This window comes from Pseudophryne corroboree, chromosome 8 (assembly GCF_028390025.1).
Source record: "Pseudophryne corroboree isolate aPseCor3 chromosome 8, aPseCor3.hap2, whole genome shotgun sequence".
Taxonomy (NCBI): domain Eukaryota; kingdom Metazoa; phylum Chordata; class Amphibia; order Anura; family Myobatrachidae; genus Pseudophryne; species Pseudophryne corroboree.
The window spans coordinates 73,692,791-73,720,774 of record NC_086451.1 but is presented as its reverse complement, the minus strand read 5'-3'; the positions used below and the strand labels follow the sequence as shown (position 1 = coordinate 73,720,774).

General features: G+C 44.8%; 1 protein-coding gene across 1 annotated transcript in view; it reads left to right on the top strand.

Moving 5' to 3' along the window:
• COL27A1 (collagen type XXVII alpha 1 chain) overlaps positions 1 to 27,984 on the top strand; it is a 453,351-nt gene that overhangs the window by 364,679 nt on the left and 60,688 nt on the right. The window contains exons 43-53 of the mRNA XM_063936676.1: positions 5,439 to 5,492; positions 10,627 to 10,680; positions 10,827 to 10,880; positions 11,964 to 12,017; positions 13,245 to 13,352; positions 13,442 to 13,549; positions 19,168 to 19,275; positions 19,708 to 19,761; positions 20,046 to 20,108; positions 27,262 to 27,315; positions 27,814 to 27,849. Coding sequence (XP_063792746.1) covers positions 5,439 to 5,492; positions 10,627 to 10,680; positions 10,827 to 10,880; positions 11,964 to 12,017; positions 13,245 to 13,352; positions 13,442 to 13,549; positions 19,168 to 19,275; positions 19,708 to 19,761; positions 20,046 to 20,108; positions 27,262 to 27,315; positions 27,814 to 27,849 — 747 coding nt within the window. The remainder of the gene's footprint in view (positions 1 to 5,438; positions 5,493 to 10,626; positions 10,681 to 10,826; positions 10,881 to 11,963; positions 12,018 to 13,244; positions 13,353 to 13,441; positions 13,550 to 19,167; positions 19,276 to 19,707; positions 19,762 to 20,045; positions 20,109 to 27,261; positions 27,316 to 27,813; positions 27,850 to 27,984) is intronic.

Sequence of the window (27,984 nt, the reverse complement as noted above, 5' to 3'; positions counted from 1 at the left end):
GTATTTTTCTTTGCTTCCGATGTCGATGTCATTCGTTTTTTTTTACCTATTTTTACGGCAGTGATTAGCAAAACACTGCCGTTTTTTTTTTACAATCAATCTCGGCCGGATCTGTGTGATCCGTGCTGGGGTTCTTATTTTTTTTTTTTTTAATTAAACAATGTAAAATCCCAAAAAAAAATGCGTGGGGTCCCCCCTCCTAAGCATAACCAGCCTCGGGCTCTTTGAGCCGATCCTGGTTGCAGAAATATGGGGAAAAAATTGACAGGGGTTCCCCCATATTTAAGCAACCAGCATCGGGCTCTGCGCCTGGTCCTGGTTCCAAAAATACGGGGGACAAAAAGAGTAGGGGTCCCCCGTATTTTTAAAACCAGCACCGGGCTCCACTAGCTGGACAGATAATGCCACAGCCGGGGGTCACTTTTATACAGTGCCCTGCGGCCGTGGCATCAAAAATCCAACTAGTCACCCCTGGCCGGGGTACCCTGGGGGAGTGGGGACCCCTTCAATCAAGGGGTCCCCCCCCCCCCCCCAGCCACCCAAGGGCCAGGGGTGAAGCCCGAGGCTGTCCCCCCCCCATCCAATGGGCCGCGGATGGGGAGGCTGATAGCCATTTGTGATAATGAAAAGATATTGTTTTTAGTAGCAGTACTACAAGTCCCAGCAAGCCTCCCCCGCATGCTGGTACTTGGAGAACCACAAGTACCAGCATGCGGCGGAAAAACGGGCCCGCTGGTACCTGTAGTACTACCACTAAAAAAATACCCAAAAAAACACAAGACACACACACCGTGAAAGTATAATTTTATTACATACATACACACATACATACATACTTACCTTATGTTCTCACGCAGGTCGGTCCTCTTCTCCAGTAGAATCCAAGGGCTACCTGTTGAAGAAATTCTACTCACCAGATCCATGGGTCCAGGCTCCTCGGCAAATCCAGGGTTAATCCACGTACTTGAATAAATAAAAAAAAACGGTGTCCCGACCACGAACTGAAAGGGGACCCATGTTTGCACATGGGTCACCTTCCCACGAATGCCAGAAACCCACTTTGACTTCTGTCTAAGTGGGTTTCTTCAGCCAATCAGGGAGTGCCACGTTGTAGCACTCTCCTGATCAGCTGTGTGCTGCTGTCCTCACTGACAGGCAGCACGCGGCAGTGTTACAATGTAGCGCCTATGCGCTACATTGTAACCAATGATGGGAACTTTCTGCCCTGCGGTTGACCTAAAGTGACGTCACCGCTGAGCAGAAAGTTCCCAGCATTGGTTACAATGGAGCGCATAGGCGCTACATTGTAACACTGCCGTGTGCCGCCTGTCAGTGAGGACAGCAGCACACAGCTGATCAGGAGAGTGCTACAACGTGGCACTCCCTGATTGGCTGAAGAAACCCACTTAGACAGAAGTCAAAGTGGGTTTCTGGCATTCGTGGGAAGGTGACCCATGTGCAAACATGGGTCCCCTTTCAGTTCGTGGTCGGGACACCGTTTTTTTTTTTTATTCAAGTACGTGGATTAACCCTGGATTTGCCGAGGAGCCTGGACCCATGGATCTGGTGAGTAGAATTTCTTCAACAGGTAGCCCTTGGATTCTACTGGAGAAGAGGACCGACCTGCGTGAGAACATAAGGTAAGTATGTATGTATGTGTGTATGTATGTAATAAAATTATACTTTCACGGTGTGTGTGTCTTGTGTTTTTTTGGGTATTTTTTTAGTGGTAGTACTACAGGTACCAGCGGGCCCGTTTTTCCGCCGCATGCTGGTACTTGTGGTTCTCCAAGTACCAGCATGCGGGGGAGGCTTGCTGGGACTTGTAGTACTGCTACTAAAAACAATATCTTTTATTTTACAACAAAGGCTATCAGCCCTCCCATCCGCAGCCCATTGGATGGGGGGGGACAGCCTCGGGCTTCACCCCTGGCCCTTGGGTGGCTGGGGGGGGGGGACCCCTTGATTGAAGGGGTTCCCACTCCCCCAGGGTACCCCGGCCAGGGGTGACTAGTTGGATTTTTGATGCCACGGCCGCAGGGCGCTGTATAAAAGTGACCCCCGGCTGTGGCATTATCTGTCCAGCTAGTGGAGCCCGGTGCTGGTTTTAAAAATACGGGGGACCCCTACTCTTTTTGTCCCCCGTATTTTTGGGACCAGGACCAGGCGCAGAGCCCGATGCTGGTTGCTTAAATATGGGGGAACCCCTGTCATTTTTTTCCCCATATTTCTGCAACCAGGATCGGCTCAAAGAGCCCGAGGCTGGTTATGCTTAGGAGGGGGGACCCCACGCAATTTTTTTGGCAAAAATAAGCACTTTCCCACCCCTTCCCACTGATATACATGCACGGATCTCATGGATCCCTGCATGCATCTCAAATCACGGAAAAAAAAAGCAGGTCTGTTTTTTTTTAGGACTTTTTTACGAGTTGTAATTTTTCACGGCAGTGTTTTGTGTTTTTTTGCTTTGCACTTCTTAGTAAATGACCGAGATTCATATCTAAACAGGCGTAATTTGACCGATGGTATATTCATTCGTAATTTTTTACCTGAACTAGCAAAAAATTACGAATGCCCTCATCACTGCCGTGATTAGTGTTTAGTAAATGACCGAGATTAACCGAGATGACACTTTGAAGAAAAAACGGCATCTCGGTCAAAATCGGGAGCTTAGTAAATATACCCCATGGAGTCTTTATGTAGAATACAGTTACTAAAATAACACAGAAAATCTCTTGTAAAGTTCAAACACGTATCGAGTAATTGTCCATAAATATTGAAACGCACAAACCATTTCCAGGAAATCAAATGTAAACAGTAGTTCAGCGAAATATATTTATTCCCACCCTATGCATTTCCAATTGGACTCACATTGTAGATTGATTTTCCGGAGACCGTTCCCAATTGATGCATGCGCCTGTAAATGCACCCACTAGACACTTAGGGGATTGTGCCAATAGAAGAGCTCTGCTATTTTGTCATTCAGAAATGACGCCTGTTATGCTTTATGGGGGTCATTCCGAGTTGATCGCTCGCTAGCAGTTTTTAGCAGCAGTGCAAACGCTATGCCGCCGCCCTCTGGGAGTGTATTCAAGCTTAGCAGAAGTGCAAACGAATGTATCGCAGAGCGGCGCCAAAGTTTTTTTGTGCAGTTTTAGAGCAGCTCAATACCTACTCAGCGCTTGCGATCACTTCAGACTGTTCAGTTGACGCCACAAATACGCCCTTGCGTTCGCCCAGCCACGCCTGCGTTTTTCCTGGCACACCTGCGTTTTTTCAAACACTCCCTGAAAACGGTCAGTTGACACCCAGAAACGCCCACTTCATGTCAGTCACTCTGCGGCCACCAGTGCGACTGAAAAGCTTTGCTAGACCCTGTGTGAAACTACATCGGCCATTGTATAAGTCCTTCGCACGTGCGCATTGCGCCGCATGCGCAGAAGTGCCGGGTTTTTTGCCTCCTCGCTGCACAGCGAACGAATGCAGCTAACGATCAACTCGGAATGACCCCCTATGTTTCTTATTGATTAAGTGTTCCAGCCTGTAACACTCACTACAGGGACCTGCAGAGAAGTCACTAGTGATGTCACTCGTCTATTTAGGCTAATTGCATCCGTTCCCATGGTAAAGAGCCCTGCTATGTTTGGGGGCCTCTATAGGAAATAATAGAGACAGATACACATGCAGGCTGTCTTATAAAGAAATGGAATTAATGAACAAAAAGACAATGCAAACATAAAATCTTGTGCGTCATCGATTTAATGAAGGGTTTCTTTACATGTCATTTTATGACAACCCACAGAAAAGCTTCTTACCTGAGTCACTGTTTCCCTTTGTATTTGTCTAATGGAAATATGTGGAGATGAATGTTATATATTTATTACCGAACATTAGCTGGTTCCTGCGAAGGTGTTGGCCTGTTAGTCTCTTCCTCATCATCCCTTTATCTTCTGCTAGATCCATCCTCTCAGTCTACTGCTGGGTACACACCTGTTTGATGCCCGGGTGATGGGGTTAAACCGCCCCCGATCAGCCGGGCAGCCATGACCTCCTGCGAGGAGTGGGCAGCAGCGGGGAGGAGGTGGGGGGCTGCTCTATGGGGATCCCGACCATTGCAGGAGCGTTATAAGATTGGTTATTGGTTAACGCTTCTGCATCAGTATTGCATACACACCTATACAATCAACGGGCATTTACCCAATATCGGGAGAATGGGCCAACTATTGTATAGGTGTGTACACAGCTCAATTGCTGCAAATCAGTGTTTTTCAAATCCAGTCCTCAGGAAACCCTTAAGTAAGGTTCACGACTATACAGTTGTTGGGCAGTTCTTCCGATTCCTGACCTGTTCATGAGATATCTTAAGAGTGTGTACACACCTATGATCATGTTTCATCAGAAGAGAACTGATTGCATCTGAAGACCAGGTTTTATGGGCATTCTAATATCCTTCCTTCAGATGCGATGGTACAGTGGCCCTCATTCCGAGTTGATCGCTCGCTAGCTACTTTTAGCAGCCGTGCAAACGCATAGTTGCCGCCCACGGGGGAGTGTATTTTTGCTTTGCCTGAGTGCGAACGCATGTGCAGCCGATTGGCAGAAAACACATTTTGTGCAGAACAAGACCAGCCCTGTAGTTTCTTATCCTGTGCGATGATTGCTGCAACAAAGGACCCGGTATTGACGTCAGATACCCGCCCAGCCACGCCTGCGTTTTTTCAAACACTCCCAGAAAACGGTCTGTTGCCACCCAGAAACTCCCACTTCCTGTCAATCTCCTTACGTCCGCCAATGCGACTGAAAGCGTTGCTAGAACCTGTGCAAAACCATAAAGCTCTTTGTACTTTTACGACGTGCGTGCGCATTGTAGTGCATACGCATGCGCAGATTAGCCCTGTTCTGCGCTGCGAAAATCCGTACCGAGCGATCAACTCGTAATGACCCCCATTGTCGGACAAACTTTGAAGTGTGTACACACTGACCGTTCTGTCCCGTGGTTCTGCTCTTGCAGTCACAACCTTGTCAGCAGATGGTTTCAAGAGATGAGCATCACACATGGAATGGTACAATATGCTAGTGTTAACACATGAATCTGCATTTTTATCTGTAATTCAGTGTAATTGTAGTAAGAAGAAGCGGATAAGTATAATTGTACAAGTGTGTACCTATGTAAACAGTCCATGTTTTCCATATCTCCTTGCTGGTGTATTCAGTACTAACTGATACATTTAAAAGAGGTGGCACTAATTATTTCAGATGTGATTCTATGGGGAGACCAGGAAAACATGCCCTGTTACAACACTGCTGTATAAACAGTAATTCTCTTACCTTACAATACATTATTTGGGTGTAGTGTCGTGATCATTGTCTTGAGGTCCTATTTATACTTGTGGGGAGCCATTCAGAATGCATTATAATGCAATATCCTATTTCTCAAGGGCACTGTAGGTGACCGCGGAGACCGAGGTGAACCAGGGGATCCCGGATATGCTGTGAGTAAGGCACTGAAGTTGGGTTTGCCTGGGCACATATAGTGTCAAAGATCGGATTGGATTATGCTTTTCTGTGTGTTTGCTTACAAATAAATATATATATATATATATATATATATATATATATATATATATATAAAACAGATGTCTTAGTATATTAAAAATCACATGGAAATAAACCATTTTGATTACTTCCACTTATGGGCCACTTAAATCCCCAGTAGGAAGTCTGACATTCCAGGAGAATTGGTTCCATTACCAGAGTTCATAATTTGTCAGTATTAATGTGCCTTCTACTAGGGTCTGGGCACCTTGTTATATTCAATCAGTAAAGAAGTTAACAGAATAGGACAACTTGTAACCAGTCAGATTGTGGCAACAGTCAGAGGTCACAAGTGCGCCGACCTTGTTTGAGTAACTGGCCTGTTAATGCTTTTATATTAGTGAGGGCAAGGGCTGCTTGTAACAGGGGCGACATCATGATACATGGAGGGAGAAGGAGGCTTGTCACACACAGAGATTTACGGAATGGATGGAGCAGATTTCCCAGACGGAACAGAGTTTTGCTGTGAGTCTCCGCTGAAAGGAAAGCACTGCTTCTAATGAAACACAGTTTCTGCATCCAGCTTATTTTAATAGTTGGATATAGAGGGAAACATGCTATAATAATGTGACTTGTTTTATTATCCAAACCCTTGAGGGAGGAATGTAGACCAGCCCTTTGCTGCTAAGATTCGGAATTCTGGGTAGAGAATCACTGTGCATCACTGAAATGTTTCTCATGTACTAAATCTGATCATCATACTTCCCATCTCTTCCCTGCAGTGACAGCAGACATTTACTGCATGCATTTTCCTTTCCAGACTTCTAGTTAACAGCAGTGGTCTCTACAGACTTGTAGATTCATAAACTGGAGAATGGAATAGCCAGCGATGTTCCCTGAAACGGGGGTGTGACACCTTGCAGACCCCCCTTCTGGATAATGGAATAGCCAGTGATAGCTAGCTGCTTGAACATCGTGACCGATGGTCGCTGTGTTGGATCTTAGCTTGCGACATCAGTCACAGTGCTGGGATGGCAGCTAAATGCAGGCGGCGTCTCTTCTACTGAGACGTCTCTTGTATGTTCCCTCCTTCAAATCAGACGGTAATTCAAAGCACCTTACAAGCAGCTTTGAATTTCCGTTCATCTCTGAATCAGGTCCTATGTGTGGTCAGCCGCCATGTCCAATTTTCAGCTACTCAATGAGAAAGGGAGAGTCCTCTCCAAACATTTCTTTATAGGCCACCGGAAATGTCCCTGTACAGTTGCATCTTAGGAGTTCTGGAATTATACCCGTATGCCAACAAATCGCCCAAAACTATTGTTAAAATATTTACTGGTATAAAAAATGTTTACCATGATTTTTACTTGCATAACACTCTTTAGTGATGCAGTATTATTGCCACCGCTAAGGAAAAGATGTCACCAGTTTCCTGTCTCCACCCTCTAAAGGGAGTAAGCTCACCACAGTATCTTCCACAATGGTAGACCAATACTACACCATCATCTTATGCGTTTCGCCCCATTATGAGACTTCATCAGAGGTACATCAGATCAATGAAAAATGGACAAAAATTTTTTAGCTTACTGGAGAGAAAGAATGAAGTGAATCTTAATGATATCAAACGCATCTTATCAGTGCAAAAAATGCTGTGTGTGCTTCTCTTTGTCTGCAGTATATATACACACACAATAATAAATTGTATATACAATAACAAATAAGAGACAAGGATTCTAATAAAATAAAACTAAATCTGTTTTGAGAAATCAAGAAATAAGTTTAAAGGACCGGTTACAAGACGTAAAACGAAATACAGTAAAACATTCTCTAACTTACCCGCGGATAATAGTGTGCATTCTACGGATGTTTCAACCCCACAATATACTTGGTATCAGGAACATAGGCTATATTCACAGAATGTTCTATTTTAATACAAGAGACCATCTATATTTACTAACTAGTATTATTGTTAAATACAGTTAAGGATTGCACGCTATTAGGCTTTCAGCACTACAATAATATCACTTATCAGGAAAATCGGTGCATTTTACAGATAATAGGCAATGCAGAGTCACATGGGGGGTAATTCAGAGTTGATCGCAGCAGCAAATTTGTTAGCAGTTGGGCAAAACCATGGCCCTCATTCCGAGTTGTTCGCTCGCTAGCTGCTTTTAGCAGCATTGCAAACGCTAGGTCGCCGCCCTCTGGGAGTGTATCTTAGCTTAGCAGAATAGCAAACGAAAGATTAGCAGAACTGCTAATAAATATTTTCTTGCAGTTTCTGAGTAGCTCCAGACCTACTCCTAGATTGCGATCACCTCAGTCCGTTTAGTTCCTGAATTGACGTCACAAACACGCCCTGCGTTCGGCCAGCCACTCCCCCGTTTCTCCAGACACTCCCGCGTTTTTCCCTGACACGCCTGCATTTTTTATCACACTTCCGGAAAACGCTCAGTTACCACCCAGAAACGCCCCTTTCCTGTCAATCATTCACCGATCAGCAGTGCGACTGAAAAGTGCCGCACGAACAACAGCAAAACTACTAAGTTTTGTGTAAAATAACTTAGCGCATGCGCGCTGCGTACCATGCGCATTTAGCAACAAATCGCAGCATAGCGAAAATCGGCAACGAGCGAACAACTTGGAATGACCACCCATGTGTACTGCAGGTGGGGCAGATGTAACATTTAAAGGGAGAGTTAGATTTGGGTGGGCTATTTTGTTTCTGTGCAGGGTAAATACTGGCTGCTTTATTTTTACACTGCAATTTAGATTTCAGATTGAACACACCACACCCAAATCTAACTCTCTCTGCACATGTTACATCTGCCCCCCCCCCCCCCTCCCTCTCCCTGTAGTGCACATGGTTTTGCCCAACTGCTAACAAATTTCCTGCTGCGATCAACTCTGAATTACCCCCGTGGTGCCAAGGCTTTTTCCCAAGCTACCTGGTGGGAAAAAAAAAGAAGCTATTTGCTTTTACAGTAGCATTTTATTATTTGAGTAGAAGTCAGGCATAATAGGTAAACCATATCTAAGGAACTGTACAGTATCCATAGTTACCAATTGACCTTCATTTCCAGAGACAGTCATAGGATATAAAGATTAATCCCTGGAACTGTCCCTGTTTTTAATTATTGACCAATTAGAATAATGCTCATTTTCTGCAAGTCATATTCTTCTCCTTATTTTTATTATTTAGGGGGATATTTATCAAAGCTTGGAGAGAGAGATAATTGTGAGAGATAAAGGGGTCTATTTAGACCCGAACGTAGCTGTGCATCTGTACGCAGCGGCTGCGTCCAGAGAGTGCGCGTGCAGCAGCCGCAGTGCACGTGCGCGACTCTTGACCTTTTTGGCCACATCCTGGAATGATACGGCTACAAAGCGATTGACAGTGGCGTTCGTCGGGGGAAGGGGCGTTGACACAGCGTGGTGGGCAAAACGGGAGCATTTTTGGGTGGCTGCGTGACGTCACACATAGCCGCTCAGTGAAAAAAAATGGCGCCAGACCATCTGCCAGCACAGCCAGGCTGGGGCAGCGCCATACACATGCGGGGCAGCCCCCAGCATGTAAGTAGGTGGACGCAGATCTTACTGCGGATAGCAAGATCTGCGTCCATTTCTGAATAACCCCCAAAGTACAACCAATCAGCTCCTGTAATTTTTCAACCACAGCCTGTATAAAGTAGGGTAGTAGCTGATTAGCTAGTACTTTATCTCTCACAATGTTATCTCTCTCTCCCCCCGAGCTTTGATAAATACCCCCAATAATATATGATAAAGAATTATTTCACATGCCAAAAAGTATGTTCTAGTTGAATTCATAAACCTGACGTGCTGGGAGTTGTAGTGGCTCTAGGACTGCCAAAATACTATCACACATAACATGCCTTTATTCATCGGCTCCAGCAGCAAAGTGTCCCTGGAAACAATTTGAAAATGTTGGCTGCTATGTACATCCGGTAATATAATTCCAGCTGTTGTCCAAACCTGTCATCAGTCCTTCAGCTAAATCCTTAAATTATCATGAATGATGAGCTCTAAATTTAGGGGCTATGTTGGAACCAGGGTTCTGCAAAGAGAGAAATAATGCGGAGCCCCTAACATTCAGCTTGAATATAAATAACCCTTTAGCAGATGAACAGTGTAGAAAAGGACATGTATATAGGAGCTCCAGAGGGATGAGATGGGATCAGCAAGTCCTTGCATGACTTAAAGTACAATAATGGTTATTTAGGGTCTTATTTAATAACATAATAGAAAAAGCAGTGATATTGCTGTAGCCCATGGCAACCAACTGAATATCTGTTTTTAGCATGCAAGTATCAGCTGGCAAATAATTTATGATTGGATGTTCTAGGTTGCAACACGGTAATGCTCTTTGCGCCATGTAAATATTTAACAAACAGTGTTTTAAAGCAGCAATCTCTTGAAAAATTATTCAATTTACTTTACCATAAGTCATGGCAACAGGCTGTAAGAACCAGTTTGGTAACATTTTTCCCTTGGTTTGTTTATTCTGACAATTAGTAATGATTGAGTCTTCGGATTTCCCAGCATGTCATGTAATGAACAGGCAAACAGTCATATAGTACATGTTATAGTGAACAGATAGACTTTGGAATGCCCTTTTAGTCTCTTTTTTTTTGCTGTGACATCCTACCCCCTCATTCACCCCCTTTGTCTTTAGACGCCATGCTGAGTAAGACAATGGGGCTGATTTAATTACGAGCAGAATCTACCGGAATGGGTTTCTGCATCTTCCACCCGTTAGTCTGCCCCGATGTGTTTTGTCTTTGACTGTGAATTGGGACATCTTCTTCCTCTTTCTCCCTCCATGATCACATGAGAGAAATGTGACATTTTGGCAGCCATTATTGTTTGCCTTCCAGAGATGCATTGAAAAATGAGATAATGATATGTAGCAGGACAGAGAAGAACACTTAATATCCAATGCATGCTTGGATGTTGATTAAAGAAAAAAAAGTGAGATAGCTACTTTAAACCTCCTATATATTCTGGCAGTGGAACATATATTGATCATGATTCAAGTCCACACCACTAAACCACACGTTGATTTGCATACAGGGTCAAGAAGGACCAGAAGGCCCCAGAGGAAAAGCAGGACAACAGGGTTTACCGGTAAGAATCTGCTGTCCACCTATATCTATTTTCAGAGTTAGCGGTGAATCTCTAAGGAGAGGTTACTTTATAGGACTGGTACAGGGGAGTCTCTATTGCAGGATCTAACATGGTATGTACTTTACAGCCGTAATCTTTTCTTGCAGGGGCATCCTGGACCAGCAGGTTTTCAAGGCTTACCAGGATCCAAAGGTGCTGTGGTATGTTCTGCCGATTTAATTTACCTTGGGGAATAGCATCCTGTAAGGGTCCATGTCTGAGTAAAACGCGCTGCATTCTCCTCTTAAGTGTCAGCAAGGGGAGACTGGAGGAGTCATGTGGTAGGGCACCACCGTCTCTTGTGTTCATGATGTCCTGCTTGTAGTGTGCATGTGATGTCAGATTTCATCCGTGTGCCATTGTACATGTAATCTGTGGTATATAACACAAATATTGACCTTAATAGTAGTGAGTGGCAATGTAAAGTGCTTGCTCTCAGTAGAAAGGAATACATCCACTTTGAGAAGCATTACGTTTAGGGGTTTTGTAGTTTATCTAACAGGAAGTGAGATCAAACCAGTGTAAAACTATATGTGCATACTCTTCGTTAAGCTTTGCTTTAGCTGTGTTGATCGCATTCATGATCCATCAGCCTATTGGTAAAGCTACTTGGAGTATAGCAACAAATCTCTTCATTGATATATACAGTAGGTTGGCTTGTGCTTAGGCTGCCTGCAATGGACGGCTGTTAAACCTCCTGGGAGGGAGTAACCTGTGTCATACAACAGGCGGAAGTAGCACTGTAGCATTGTACAAAGCAGTCTCTCCCTCTTGTCTAGAGGCAGTAGACTGGATGACAGTGAGACTCGGGGGAGATGTACTAAGCAGTGAAAACAGTGGAGAAGTTGCCCATAGCAACCAATCAGCATTGACGTAACATTTGTCATTTGCATACTATGAAAGTATACAGAGCAGCTGATTGGTTGCCATGGACATCTTTTCCACTGGCTCACTTCTCCACTTTTATCACTGCTTAGTAAATGCCCTCATAAGTGTTTGTTCAGGACATACTGTGATTCACTGCTAGCGTATGTGAATAAAATCCTTATGAATAACTTGTCGGTATGTTTGGAAGGTATTTCAGAAAATTGCTGTGATTTACATATGTAAGGGCTGGATGACTGGCTGGAGGTTGAGGAGTACATAGAAGGATGTATAAAGTTTTGCAGTAGAGGGAATGTACTTTAATTTTTACCAGCTGTAAAAAAAAAATCCTCAGAACAGCTAATTTCTTCTTTTTGTAGGGTTTAAAGGGCAAGCCAGGAAAATCAGGAGAAACCGGTGCCCGTGGGCAGCCTGTAAGTTCAAGTCTATTTTTTTAACAACTTGAAGTGTAAATTTAGACAAGGATGCTTGTAGCTTCATCATGGACTCACAAGATAACTGGTAGACAAACCAGTACAGCCATGGCCAAATGTTTTGAGGATGACACAAGTATTGGTTTTCACAAAGTTTGCTGCTTCAGTGTTTTTAGACCTTTCAGTCCTGTGTCATGCCAACAATAAAGCATCCTGAGACCATTCATGTGTGGGGTTGCTTTTCAGCCAAGGGAGTGGGCTCACTCACAATTTTGCCTAAGAACACATCCATGAATAAACAATGGTACCAAAACATCCTCCAGGAGCAACTTCTCCCAACCATCCAAGAACAGTTTGATGAGGAACAATGCCTTTTCCAGCATGATGGAGCACCTTGCCATAAGGCAAAAGTGATAACTAAGTGGCTCGAGGAACAAAACATCAAAATTTTGGGTCTCATGGCCAGGAAACTCTCCAGATCTTAATCCCATTGAGAACTTGTGGTCAATCCTCAAGAGGCGGGTGGACAAACAAAAATCCACAATTTCTGACAAACTCCAAGCATTGATTAGGCAAGAATAGCCGCCATCAGTCAGAAGTTGATTGACCGCATGCCAGGTCGGATTCCAGAGGTCCTGAAAAAGAAGGGTCAACACTGCAAATATTGACTCTTTGCATAAACTTGATATATTTGTCACTAAAAGCCTTTGACACTAAATAAATGCATGTAATCAGTATACCATAGTATCATCTGAAAAAAAGTCTAAAAAAGTGAAGCCGCAAACTTTGTGAAAACAAAAATACTCGTGTCATTCTCAAAACTTTTGCCCATGGCTTATATAATATTGTACATGAGACGAAGCACCTCCTAGTGTAATTTACTGGACAAAGAGTTTGGTGACCATATAAGACCACAAGTAAGATGACGGATTTTCTCCAAGGCGTGGTGGGTGCATTTCCCTCAACACACTTTGTCAAAGAAAATTAAGTGATGGAATCAGAACTCACTCTTTGTACAGATATTAGTTACAGGAGATCATATAGTATGGGGGATATTCAAGTGGCCCCCAAATATAATCATTGTCTGTGCATTACATTGCTAATAGGAGACTGTGGCCTGAAGTCTGCAATTAGCTGTACAGTCATCAATCCTGGTAGAGGGGCAAAGGTTATGGAACATTTTGAAGCTTGAGGTCAATTATATAACTTGCATGTCTTAATCTTTAGGGAACAGTAGGGATGGCCGGTCCTCGCGGGGTGGTAGGAAGACAAGGCCATGAGGGGCCCCCAGGATCTGATGGAATACCAGGGAAGGATGGCAGTACTGGGCTTAAAGTGAGTGTTACAATTTGTTTTCTAACTATACATTACAGTATTAATTACACATAAGTTTTGTAACCTGTATCATACAATGTGTTCCCCAGGGAGAACAAGGAGATGACGGGGAAGTCGGCCCTGCTGGCATGTCTGGAAAGCGAGGAAACACGGGTGTGCCAGGCTTACCTGGGGCTCAGGGACCATTTGGACTCAGGGTAATTGCTGCATACACAACACACTGATATATTCAGCTTACTTATACTAAATTGCTAATAGATAATTAAGGATAAACTAATACAGGTCATGATGAAGTCCTGTTTGGTTCCAAGTCTGGTATACCATGCAATCTTCGAATTGATGATCTCTCCTCTTATCTGTAGACCAGAGTATGGGCCAGAGCTGTGATGGCCTCTTTTAGCTAGAGATAGTGGATGGGTTGGTTAGCAGACTTTTCCCATCAGGAGACAGGTAAATATGGTGTCCAAAATATACCACCAGTTGCAGACTTTTGGGGTTTATTTTTATAGACCCCAATGTTTACAGACCTTCACTGATTTATTACTACTGATACTAGCTTGGGTATAGAGCATTGGGATATGTGTAGGATTGTTGGTTTTTGATGTAGATGAGTTGAGGACAACGGAGGTGGATGGAGTAGGGATAGTAGAGGGTGTTGGAGTAGCAGTAGTTAAGGAATTTAAAGTGGATTAAATTTGTCCGAAGCAAAGTGGGTGATGGAGTAGAGAAGAAGTTGCAGCCTGGTGATAATGAGGTAGAAGTAGTGGAGTTGTAAATGCAGTACTGGTTGTTGAGGAGTAAACATCTTGTGAAGACATCTCAGTGACATGGAACAAGCTATTCATAGTATACCTTCACCACTAGACAGTTGGGACACGTTGGAGTCGGCTTAGGCGATCATCCCTCTGCTGCACTCTCTACCCACCTGGTAGTTCAGGTCATCAGCCCAACAAATTCAGACTATCTGGGAGTTAAATGAGGGCAGATCTGGCTATTAGGGCCACTGCCTTGTTGAAGTGGCCGCATCGGTTTAAGTCCCGGCAAAATAAATGAACAGGATAACTGTTACATAAGTTGCCATCTTGGTTACATTACACTCTCTGTAAAGCCACGGGTGATAGTCCTCACTTGCTAAATACCTTACCAACTAACTGACCACCTATTGTTGCTCCCCCGCTCCTTATTATCGGCAATTGTTGCTTTGAATGGGTTTATCCTGATAGTTTTATGTTAAGATTTACTCTCCTTTTTCCTAGTCAGGATGAGTTCACTTAAGCGGAATTATTATGTCTATCCTGCTCGTCCAGGTGGAGCCAATCTGACTCATATTAAGCATGAAACAGCCATTATCAGCTCCTCTGGGCTTTTAGCCTGCACTTTGCCCAGTCTTCACAGGTCACGTGACCTGCAGAAAGCCAGAGGTTCATTTGATTCATATAGATCTTACAGTATTACAAAATGCCAAAAGAATCTCAACCAGGCGTCTGGTTTGCTGTGTCTTATTATCTACTGCCCTCTAGTGGCTCAGATCTGATAAACATAGGGAATACTGTGTATTAGCCATACAGTACAATTGCAATTGTAAATGTCCCTAAATTCTTTATAGATACATCATTACAGTAACAATGTACAGTTTCGAATTTGGGTTAACCCCCTTGGAGAAGGAATAAGCTGTTCCATATTGTATTGCTGTAAGTGCAAATCTTGCAGCTGTCCCATCACGGGTGTGTGGTGTACTCTCTGTGGGACTGTTTTGGCTGGAGGTGTATGTACAGCTGCTGAGAGCTTGGGAAATCCTGTTCTGGCCAAAGATAAATGGTTGCAGATTTCACCTTTCTTTAGTTTATTCGTGGGTATTAGAATTTGAGAGAGAGAAAAAAACTGATTATACAACTTAAACATTTTTTTTATTATTCATTGTTTCATTTACATAACGCTAACATATTCCAGAGCGTTTTACAATTAAGAATAGACATCGTAATAAAGAAGACTTGGGTATTGAGAGACAGAGGTTAGGGGCCCTGTTATCAAGCTTACAATCCATAGGGAGATAGGAGTTTGGTATAGGAGGTTAAGTGAACAAATTGTATAATGGTCCAGCCAGATCAGGGAGTTGTGTGAATATAGATGAGTACAGCTTGGAATGCTTTTTTTCATAATCAGACCTGTTTATCGTGATTGAAAGCAGTGTTTTCACTGGTCTTATGACCACAAGACTATACAGCTTATAAAAAGACTTCAGGCTGTGCAGCACAGCCTGTCTGTGAGTCTGGATGGGGTAGGGAGGTCTCGGAATCTGCCACTGTAGCCCCCAAATAGGCAATGCAGATTGGATACAACTTTTTGGGGGATTACCATACAAATGGCAACCTGCCCTCAGGGCAAGAACAGATGCAAAGGGAATGCAACTGGGGTAGTCTTTCTCCAATCAGAGTGTAGGATACAGTCACATAGCTTGTGCAACATGCCAACCACAGTAGGGGTATGGTTAAATTGGGTTATCCCCCACAGGTCTGGAGGTTGGCTTTAGCTCCAACGGAGATTATGGAAAGTAAGGAGGATGGCTCTGTGCTACAATGCATAGAGATCTGCAGTCTGATTTACTATTTTTTTGTTTTGTTTTATTACTACAGACATTGGGAGGTGTGGCTTCTAAATATCTCCCCTTAATAGAAATGCCTAGATCTGCCCCTAAGATCCCACAAAGATGGCACACCGACCCCCAGTGGCTAAGAACAATCTGTTAGTTACATTAATAATTGTCTTGTGTAGACAGCATTTTGCAAGTAACAAGCAGAGGTTCCAGAACAGCCATTTAAAATCGAACACACTGAAAGTATACAATGCTTTGTGCATTCATTGTAATCCCTTCAGATACAGTCTGCAACCCTTCCGGGAACGGGAATCAGGTGACACATATTTCATGTTGGCACCAGAACCCCTTGCACAAAAATCATCTGCTCTCGCGCTCCCCACCTAATTGTTTTTTTGTATCCCAGTTAACTGTGCAAAATTGTTCAATTATTGAGAATTAATAATTGTAAAAGTAGCTTAAGTGCTCATGCCCATGAGCGCTCAGAGTGCATTCAACACATGCCAACAAAGGCTACCAAAGGCTTTCTGATGCATTGCTTGCAAAATCTAATGTAAGTGACTGGACCTGTGTACACACATGCTGTCTGATGGAGCACTCACCTCATCAGTGATGCTCGTAATCAGTGAACAATAACGATTTGCAGCCAGATCACAAAAGGTAACTGAGTATAATATGCAGGCACTGTATAAATGAAATAGTTACTTAATAAATCGCACACCGGCCCAACGGTTGGAGGGAGGTCACTGAAGCCTGGACTCCTGCCGACGGCCATACAGAATGTACATTACCATCTTCATATGCATTGGTGGACGGACACAAGTGTGCGCATTCTGTGCACTAGTGTCCTTCCTTTGAGTCATCAGATTTTCTCTGCAAGGTTATGATGACATGTAGTTAAAAGTAATCTGTTTTTACTCACTGACGTAATTACTCTGATTACAGTTTATATTGTAAAAAGTGTCACCGGTTGTAGCTGTTACACAATGCTCAAAGTCCAGTACATCGTCACAAATACGCCAGGCCACCTACTGTGCTTCTCATGCATGCCTGAGGATTGCAGGCTATGTAATCCAGCTAGAGCACAGGTTCTCAAACTCAGTCCTCAGGACCCCACACAGTGCATGTTTTGCAGGTCTCCTCACAGAATGACAAGTGAAATAATTTGTTCCACCTGTGGACCTTTTAAAATGTGTCAGTGAGTAATTAATACACCTGTGCACCTGCTGGGTTACCTGCAAAACATGCACTGTGTGGGGTCCTGAGGACCGAGTTTGAGAACCTGTGAGCTATAGGTTCCGTATTGCAGCTTCATCTCATTTGTGCGTCTCTCCACAGCACTTCAGTTCTCCGCTGTAGTGGCAATACTAATTTACTTATTACAGAATGCACATCTACTTTGCATCCTGCCTTTTTATTTGTTCTAATGATAAATTGGTACCAATTTCACCTGTAATAAGGACAAAAGTGCAATGTGACCATTTAGACACCACTATGCATGTGTAAACTGGATGTGTGGATGTACTTTTCCATTTGGCCTATGGGGGAGCTCTACTCTGAAAGATGGACCTGTAAAAATAGTTATCAAAGGTTCCAGCAGGGTGAGGGCAGAGAGGACATTTATAAAGAAAAGCAAGAGCAAGCTATATAGTGAAGGGGTGGGAAAATGTTAATAGTATTGCTTCCTAAAGGGCCCACTTTTAACTGATTTAATTCTCTTAATCCTAATAGTCCTACACCAGGGCTGATGTATTCATGGTAGAAAAAAAGTTTAATGGCTCTGTAGGCGTTAATAACCATAGTGCCATACAAAGATTCCCGAATTTCATATTTTTGACCTAATTCAGGGTTAATTCAGTCGGGCCTTACACACATTAACAGCGGGCCCTGCTGTCGGGGCCCTGCCTCTGTGGATTTGTCATCCCTACGAAGGAGAACTTAGTGGGGAAGGAGCTTAGATGGCCCCGAACAAGCCCAACCAGCCAGGAGACCATCTCTCTGGGAACCAATTTATGGTTTATGTTTTCTTCCCTCATTCCACCTAGAACTTTGTTATTTGTTTTGGGTAAATAAACCATTCTGTGCCCCTTTATGCCCATTCAAATAATATGTATGAAGGCGTATGCGGTCAGGTGTATGTCTCCTGTGCTACACGTAGATGAGAAATGTTATATTTAGTATAACAAATCGCACACATTGTGATGCAGGTGGTCATAATGAAGGGGCAGTCACTTTCTCCACCAGGGGCCCATGAAAAAGCAAAACCAGCACTCCAATATGTATCAAGAACTTCAGTACATTTATTTATGGGCAAGAAAAGCCATCCAATACAAGTATATCCATGCAATACTTCTCATCTAGGCATAGGCAGGAGGAAAAGCATGTTGTCACATCCCAGTCCCCACTCTGGAGTTTAGAAAGCGGCTGCAATATATATATATATAGAGAGAGAGAGAGAGATATGCGCACACACACACACACACGAGAGAGAGAGAGACGGGCTTGGTCACACAGAGACTGTAGACAGGGAGCAGCAGAGACCCAGTTACCCATCCTCTTCCTCCCGTCATATGATGGGCTCATGCTTGGGGGTTATTTATATCCCGCTTACGTCCTGCACAAGTCAGGTAATGTGTTTCCTCTTGGAACTCTCACACGTAGACATTGGACACATGACAAACTTGCCTTCTGCTCACTTTAAATGTCTCTCATAATTTAGATGTCTGAACACAAAGTCCCAAGTGACTGCTGAGGGCTCTCCTAGTTAACCCCTGGTAGGACCATTGTTATTCAGTGGTGAAATAAGAAGGTGTTCTAGCAGCGCTTTTCTCTAGCTCTGTGCTCTTCACTGAAGATTACTTATAAACTATCTGGGTTACGTAAGCGCTAAGCCTTGCCCAGCAAAATCATGCAATAGGTAAATGAGGGAACAGCCCTAGGGGCTCTAGCGCTCGGGGCCACGGTCACATGCAACTCTTAGTAATGGTCGCTCAACTTAATTCCTAATGCTCTACGCGTCTGGCCTGCATTCACTTTGCAAACTGACACACATTATACATTTATGTCCAATCTAATTATTATAGTCTGATATTTATTTTAAATGTAATTTTTTTTATCCAAATTTCATTTTTGTTGATTTACGTTTGTGCCCACAATAAACCTAATATTTTGGGGCGAGAGGGAATGTTTGGTTATAACAATAGTCTTCACGGCTCTTCGTAGGGTGAAAGGGGATTACCCGGTGAAGTAGGAGTTCCCGGAATACGCGGCGTGGAAGGCGTCATGGGACCTCAAGGCGCCAAAGGAGAGCGGGGAACAAAAGGCCAGCCGGTGAGTTGCGAATGGCGAAACGTTACACTGAAGAGTAGTAGGAATGGGCAGCGCGCCATGCAATGTGTATCTGGATGGTAAATGGTGGATCTGTACAGCACTAGCTATTCAGTGGTAATTTACTGGGAGGGGGGGGGTTGTATTTAATCAGGTTGGTAAATGCAGTAACCGTATATGACAGTCCCTCAGGTAACAGTGTAAGGTGGCTGATTCAACTTTACTGGCACTGCTGTGTACACTGGTTATGATGCGTCATAAATCTTAGTATATTAAGTAATGCCAGAGTGATGCCCTTTTTGTAGGTCATTGAAAAGTAAAAATACCCAGGAAAGGAAAGTGTCTCTCCGAGGTTCCCCAATTATCTGTGCTGTCCTGTGTTTATCGGACTCCCCTTTTACACCACCTATAATCTCTTTTAACCCTGCATTTTAGGGTGACCCTGGGGAAACTGGATTTCCTGGCATTGCTGGACTGTTCGGACCAAAGGTACCTATTCTGTTCTCCCTGCGTGAGAATGGGAACAACTTCTCCGATTCCCATTCCAGCTCTTAGACCTTAGAATGTAACTGTGCTGTAGGGAAATGATCAGTGAGAAATAAGTCTGCATGTTTCTCAGTGGAAGGACATTGAGGTTGGCCCTGCTATGTGGCCGCAGGGTGGACCGGCGATGGTGGGTTTGCATTGGCTGCTCATAAAGAAGTTGGCAGGATGTGATTATGTGGGTACTGGGCACTGTAGCCAGTTAATGTATGTTGTACTAATCCCTACAGGGACCTCCTGGTGACATTGGGTATAGGGGCATTCAAGGGCCTAAAGGACCTTCTGGTTTAATGGTAAGTTATTTACTCTACTACACATACAATTTGGACTAATGAATGCCTACATCAGATTGGTTGTATGGTTTACATCTATGCTACAGTTATAATGCAACCAGAGAAGTCTTTCCACATGTTTTCCCTCCAGCCTGCATGTCCTCTTTACCCTCATCTGGAGCCAAAGTGTGTTCCCTTCTCTCCCAATCCCTCTTTCTCCTTGCCCACACCTTTCCCTCTCCTCTTGCAAACATGCCCTTATCTCATTTGTCCACCCCCCCCAAAAAAAGAAAAACAATAAAAGCCGCCATTGATTTCCCTAGTGATGTATCTACAGCCGGCTTCCTCTCCACTCACTCCCTCCTAGACCCAAACAAGTCTGACTTTCACATCCTCCATTGCACTGAAACGGCTCTTACCAAAGTCACACACCGTCTAATTCTAGGAGGGCGATTCAGTTGTTTTAGTGCTCACCAGGGCGATATGCAGTTGTTGCTCCGGTGCTGTACGCCCATAATAGACCGGGGTTAGTCGTGTAAAGCAGCTAAACCCATCTAAACTATTGTATGCAACAGGGAAAATGTGCGAAAAGACCAACTTTTGACACACTTCTGCTCACCGCAGTGGCCCCCGAGATATTCATTCCTAAATGGATCAGCAACTGAATTGCTCTTTTGGGTGCAGGAATTCTCCCTAAGGGTCCTCTTCCTATTCACCATCTGGTCCTCTCTGCAGCTTTCAACACCATGGACCTACCTCCTCCTCCTCCTGCAAGCACTGCATTGAATTCCGTGACACCCACCTCTCCTAATTTACTTCCTCCCTTTCCATCTGCTGCTTCTCCATCCCTACCTGACTCCACCTCTCCTCTATCTGTAGGTGTTCCTCAGACTTTCATACTATCACCTTTTCAGCTCCTCCAGCAGATCACATAACCTCGCCCATAGCAGACTCCACTATGGGGAGAGATTTCCATCTGGGTGCACACGCCCCCCCACCCACATATCCCCTCCTTCCTGCCATCCCGTGGGTGCAGCAGTCGCTGAGGCGTACAAATATCCACCTGTGTGGCTGCTGGCAGCACAAGGAAAACAATTAAAAAATGTGCCCACTCAGTGGCGCTGCCTAAGATGTAACTCATTGTAACATGTAGAATTTGTTGTTGATTTGCTATACTACCCCATTCCCACCACCACTGACTCTCCCTCCCACTATTACCATTGCATGCTATTGCAAACCCTTTGTGACTTCTTCTAAATGATGATGTTGTTGATGATGATGATAATAATAATAATCCCCTATATAATAGCCCAGATCTGTGCCTGTGTGTATAACGCTGGGCGTGGCTAGGAGCTCTTATTGGGTTAGCAGCAGGTCTATCACACCCAATCCACAGCTGATTGGGGCGAGAGAAATGCCCTCCCACACAGGTTACATCCAATGGGAGGCTCTGCCCTTTGGCTGCTGTGTGTTCCCAGAGCAGGATTAACAATGGGGCTGATGGAGCTGCAGGTCCAGGCCCACACCCCAAAATAGGCCCACTGCATCTGCAGCAACATACCCTCCAACAATTTACACATAAAAATCGCTACAAATTCAAAAAGGGGATGTGGCCACGGGTAAAGTGGTGTGGCCACGCCCCTTTCCCTGTACTTTCGATGGAAGTTTGGAGAGCCAAAAATCGGTACAGACCATAAAAAAAGGTCCTGTACCTGCCAAAAAGGTACAGTCTGAGGGTATGCCACTACATCCGCAGCAAGTCTCTGCGCTGTAGATAGGGGAAAAATCCTTTTACTGCAGCGTCCTATGGGGGTCATTCCGACCTGACTGCACGCTGCTGTTTTTCGCAGCGCAGTGATCAGGTCACTACTGCGCATGCGTATGCACCGCAATGCGCTGGCGTGTCGTACGGGTACAAAGCGGATAGTTGCTGTGCGATGGATTTAACGAAGAATCCATTCGCACAGCTGATCGCAAGGAGATTGACAGGAAGAAGGCGTTTGTGGGTGTCAACTGACCGTTTTCTGGGAGTGTTTGGAAAAACGCAGGCGTGTCCAAGCGTTTGCAGGGCGGCGGGTGTCTGACGTCAATTCCGGGACCGAACAGGCTGAAGTGATCGCAAGGGCTGAGTAAACTCAGACCTACTCAGAACCTGCTTTAACTATTTTTATAGTGCTCGGCTGCACATGCGATCGCACCCTTGCACAGCAAATATACACTCCCCAGAGGGCGGCGACTATGCGCAAAAAGTAGCTAGCGAGCAATCCTTACTCCCTAGCCGCGGCGCAGGTGGAACAAAAGCTGCTGCGGACACCGGCATAGAGGTGTATGAAAGCGGCACAGCGGAAGGCTTTCATAGCCCTCCCTGCGCCGCATACTCTCTGAGCCCCGGAGCCTCCTCTATGCGTGATGTCACAGAAGTGCCTCCCCGCCACAGCCTAGCCCAGATCCCCAGAGGCCCTGACTCCGCAACACAGCACCTGGGCTGCCGGACTGGAAGCCCCGAGATGGCTATTGTAATGGATAGAGAGGGTGATATCGCGGAGGGTAATGTCTGGACGCTGAATCAATGTAAAAGGCAACAGTGCTGTGGAATGCAGTGTCACTGACACTGCACAGCACTCTCACCTTTTACATTGATTCAGCAAGTCAGTCAGTTCTACCAGCCAGTCACTATTGTTAGCGCCGGTTTTCCAACGCGCCGCATTACAGGGAAGAAGACGCACTAAATAAACTACAGCTCCCAGCAGCCCTTAGCACCAAAGCATTCCGGCGCTAAGGGCTGCTGGGAGCTGTAGTTTATTGAGTGCATCTTCTTCCCTGTAATGCGGCGCGTTGGGACACCGGTGCTAACAATAGTGACTGGCTGCTGTGCGAGTCTCCGGGAGAGCCACTGCCAAAGGGAGGACAGCAGCTTAGCTGCTTCCAGGAGGAGAAGTATTACCCGCCCCTCCCCCACTCGCAGTACCTCTATGCCCCATCCGCGGCACCCCCACACCCCCCTTCCAACACCCGCGGTGGCTCCGAACCCCCACCTGCAGCACCACCGCATTCGCCCCTCTCCCACTCGCGGCACCCAGGCAATCGCTCCTCCCTCGCCCCGCTGTGGCTCCGGACCCCCACCTGCAGCACCCACGCACCGTCCCCCACCCGCAGCACCACTGCTTCAGCCCCTCCCCCACCCACGGCACCCCCGCAACCGCCCATCCCCTCCCCGCACCCCTGTACCCCATCCACGTCTCCCCCGCACCCGCCACTCCCCCAACCACAGCACCTACTAGGTGATTCATCATGCCCTGCGTGCACTGTTCACGCAGTTGCAAGGGGCTTCGACCCCTTAACCATCGCACGCCCTTTGTCCATGCAGTATTTAACCACTCACACAATTATGATTGGAGGTAATACTCCATATAATAAAAACACAAGGGCGTGCAAGGGTTAAGGGGGCGTAGCCCCTTACGACGGTGTGAAGAGCGCCCGTAGGGTGCGATGAATCACCTAGTAATATAGTATTTAGCAAGGTATATTGTTCAGTCCCTATGTTTATACATTCTTTGTCACCTGTCAAGTATGTAAGCGAATCCCAATGCCATAACTAGTTGTAGTAATAATAATAATAAGGCACCTAAACACCACGTTACTTGAGCTTAGAATGTTCTTTAGACTTCCGCTCTGTGAGTCTATTAGTGTGCACATATGCCCTCTTCGTCTATGATCATCGTCTTGTACCACAACACATGTTGCCTGTCACCATATCCTGTATTTGTACCCCTTTGAATATTAATATCACTTTTATATAAGCCACCTTGCATTTTACTTACACGTACGTTAAATCACAAATAATACGGCCCATACATCAGAGCTGCAATTCCCCGTTCTGCAAACACCGTCCTGGTCGGCATGCATCGGTGATCACTAGTCCATCAGGGAATATGGTCAAAATCCTGCATGTTAAAAATCCTCATCTTAACAATCCTTAGAATTTTTTGGTCTGAATCAGCAAGTCAAAGATTTTCCTGATCTCTCGACCAAGACTTTGGGAGAATGGGAAAGTGTTCCGATTCACCGCTGATGTATGGGTCCTTTAAGCCTGAACTACACCTGGGGTCAAGACCCAAATCACATAACCACTATTCTTGCACTTACTGTAAGATCTAAAGTAACACACACTGTCGCCACTAAAGGTGGGTACACACTAGAAAGATATATCTGCAGATCAATTGATCTGCAGATATATCTATGGACGGATCGGGCAGTGTGCTGTGCATACACACTGCCCGATCCGTCGGGGACTGACGTCATGAACTGGGCGGGCGTGTACACACGCCCGCCCAGTTCAGCTGTCAATCACCGCCGGCCGCCGCAGCATGTGTACGGGCCCCGTACACACACAGCGACGCGCCAATATATCGGTAGATATATTAGCCGTCGGCTGTGCTGCGCGGCCGACGCGATACGTCTGTGAACGACGGAGTTCACAGACGTATCGGCCGTACACACTGGCCGACGGTCCCGCGATATATCGGCCGTTCAAGAGAATGGTCGATATATCGACCAGTGTGTACGGGCCTTTAGTCTGACTGTGTGTGACTTTGCTGTATGAGTGAAACAGCCTTATAGAATCAGTCAGCAAAGATTAAATTGGTTCAATCCACTGAAGTAGTAGGGATAGAAGTTCCTAACATGAACATTTAAATATAACAGCTCCACAGTATTTCTCCAGACACAGTCTGGTGCACAATTAATCATAAGCTAGTTCCTGACCAAGACTGGGGTGTCACATTATTCTTTAGCCCAGAGAGATTTCCGCTGTTTGGTTTCGTCACCTGAGTGCACCTTCTTAATGAATAATGTTAATGGATGCTCAATGGTGAGGATAGTGGCATATATGAACCTTTCTCTCCGCGATTCTTATATCATATAGCCCACAGCACGTACATTTTGATTTTAATGGAATCACTACAAAGAACGTTTATCCCCACTACCTCAGTTGATCAAAATGATTCAATCTTTGCTGATTGTACAAGGCGGTTCCATTCATATACTAGAGTGACGCACCTGTAGACTCTGTGGCAGCATGGGGCCTAATTCGAACCTGATCGCTGGGCTGCTAAAATTGCTGACCTGCGATCAGATAGTCGCCTCCCAAGTGTGCGATCGCATGTATACGCCGAGCTGCTAAAAATCCCTCATTCAGCGGACAGCTGCAAATCCGTTCGCACTTCACTCACCAGGGAATGGATTTTACCAGTGTGTGCAGGACTTACTCCTACAGTGTGATCAGAATGGTCTAATCAGGTTGACGTCACACACCCTCCCTGAAAACGCTTGGGAACGCCTGTGTTTTCCCTGACACTCCCAGAAAACGGTCATTTACCACCCACAAACGGCCTCCTCCTGTCAATCAGCATGTGAATGTCTGTGCGATTAGAATTTTCGCACCAGCCTGTCGCTGACCAGCGATGCCTGTTGTTGTTTGCCGCCGCACGTGCGCATTGCGGTGCATATGCATGCACAGTTAATGGCTGATTGGCCGCTGTGCGAAAAACGCACAGCAACAATCGGGTCTAAATCGGACCATAGTTACCTCTTATGTCAATTTTAACCTGTGATCAGTATTGTTTGGGATTTTATTAGTATTTAGGATTTTATTTATACAAATATTTTTATGGAATAGTAATATAATTTATAAACACTAGCTGTCCTCTATCTTTCCTTTCAACCCTTTTTTTCTGTGGTGGAAATTGGCCGTTTCCCAGAATGCACTGCTCTGCTTCTTCTATCTGTAATTGTTAGCTGTGTCATGTTACTGCTCGGAATAATAACTGTGGAGGCTATTTACGGACAAAGTGCAAATATGCAGCAACGGAGAGCAAATAATCAGACTTTCACTGTACTGAGACTCATTTGCACAGAAACGCTCGTAAATGTACCTTCTCTACAACTTTCCCTATCTCATTTAAAGACTAAGGGGTACATGTACTAAGCAGTGGTAAGAGCGGAGAAGTGAGCCAGTGAAGAAGTTGCCCATGGCAACCAATCAGCACTGAAGTAACATCTATAATTTGCATACTATAAAATGATACAGAGCTGCTGATTGGTTGATGGGGAAATTTCTCTACTGGCTCACTTCTCCGCTCTTATCACTGCTTAGTAAATGTACCCCTTAGCAACATAAAAACACATTGGGGCAGATGTATTAACCTGGAGAAGGTATAAGGAAGTGATAAACCAGTGATATGTGCAAGGTGATAAAGGCACCAGCCAATCAGATCCTAACTGTTAATTTACATATTGGAGCTGATTGGCTGGTGCCTTTATCACCTTGCACATATGACTGGTTTATCACTTCCTTATGCCTTCTCCAGGTTAATACATCTGCCCCATTATTTCTATTGCGAGTGATAAAGTAGTACTATTCCGTTAGCAGCCGCGAGGTGCCGGCTTTCCAACCTTTATCAAACACTTTTTTTTTTTCTCACACTCCATTGAGTTGCATTGGAAATCTGCAGTGTTGGGGCACTGCAATAAGCAGTGATGTGCACAGCCACTCATCGTGACCGCAAATCACCGATAACTAAATACTCCCATAGCCTTATACTGTGACTATTATACAATTATTCCATATTTTTCAAAACGGAACACCCCCACCACTGTTTTACCCAACCCCTACCTGCAGTCTGTGCAAACTTTTTGCATGCCTGCACTTGCGGCTGTGTTCATCCACAAATCCACGCCCTTACCCACAAACCAGGGTGTATTTGCACAAAAGTGACTTAAAACATTTTACGCTGTAGGTTTCCACTTTTTTCTAAATCCGATATCCTTGTTGCCAAACTCGCACACAAGCCAAAGGAAATAGCTGTCTGGTTGCTCTGGGTTACTGTCATTATGCACTTTGCAAGTAAACAGTCATTAGGAAGTCGCTGTGTGCCTGCCATAACCAGTTTGTGTGGTTACGTCCAGTTATATTCTGGTACCTGACTGTAACCTGGTTTGTCTCTGGAATGCACAGGTCTTAATGAATGGTTTAAAGTTTACAGCTTTTTTCCTGATAGAGGGGATGTACACAGGCTACATTGCTCTAGCTGCTGTTGAACTACAGCTTCCAGCATGCTGGCAAATCATAGCTTCAAGTCCGGTGGTCCTAACTCAAAATTGCTTTCTTCCCAAGGGTAATGAAGGAGTCAGTGGTCCAATGGGAATTGTCGGTCCTACTGGAAACCCAGTAAGTAAAAGTTTTCGGTTTTTAGAGATTTATTGTTGATCTGGTTCTTTACCGCCCTCGCCATGACTCATCTGTTAAGGGTTATTATAGAAGTACATGTACCATAACAGTACTGTGAATTTATTAACTTAGAATTATCCGGCCGCACAACAAAACTGATTTGTGTTGACTGTAATCTTTATTGGCGGTGTTTTGTGTACTTTTGTGTGTCTGCTTCCAGCTGGACTAAACCTACTATACCGACTATAAAAAGAAAACCCATTATAAGAACCTGATGATCTGGTTTCCATTAATTTCTCACTGCTGCGAGCGCCTTGTGCACGATATAAACACCCCTGTATCCCATCTGTCAGCAGAAGGAATCCCCTTCCACATTATCGCTAAACTTACAGAAACCTATCACAGGACTGAGGTCTAATGACTGTAACAGGTGTTTATGTCACCTACAATTGACAAGTAGTGTTCTCTCACTACATTCATCATCTTTATGTTTTTTAGGGCCCTATAGGAGACAAAGGAACACAAGGGGATACAGTAAGTAGTCCAAATATTATTTTTCTGTTGTATTGTTTGGCTGTTAGGCATAAACAGGAAACACTTACTGTGACAGGAAGCCATTTTGTTTTGTGCTGCACTGGCAGCCATGTTCTTTTGTGCTACTTGCATTAG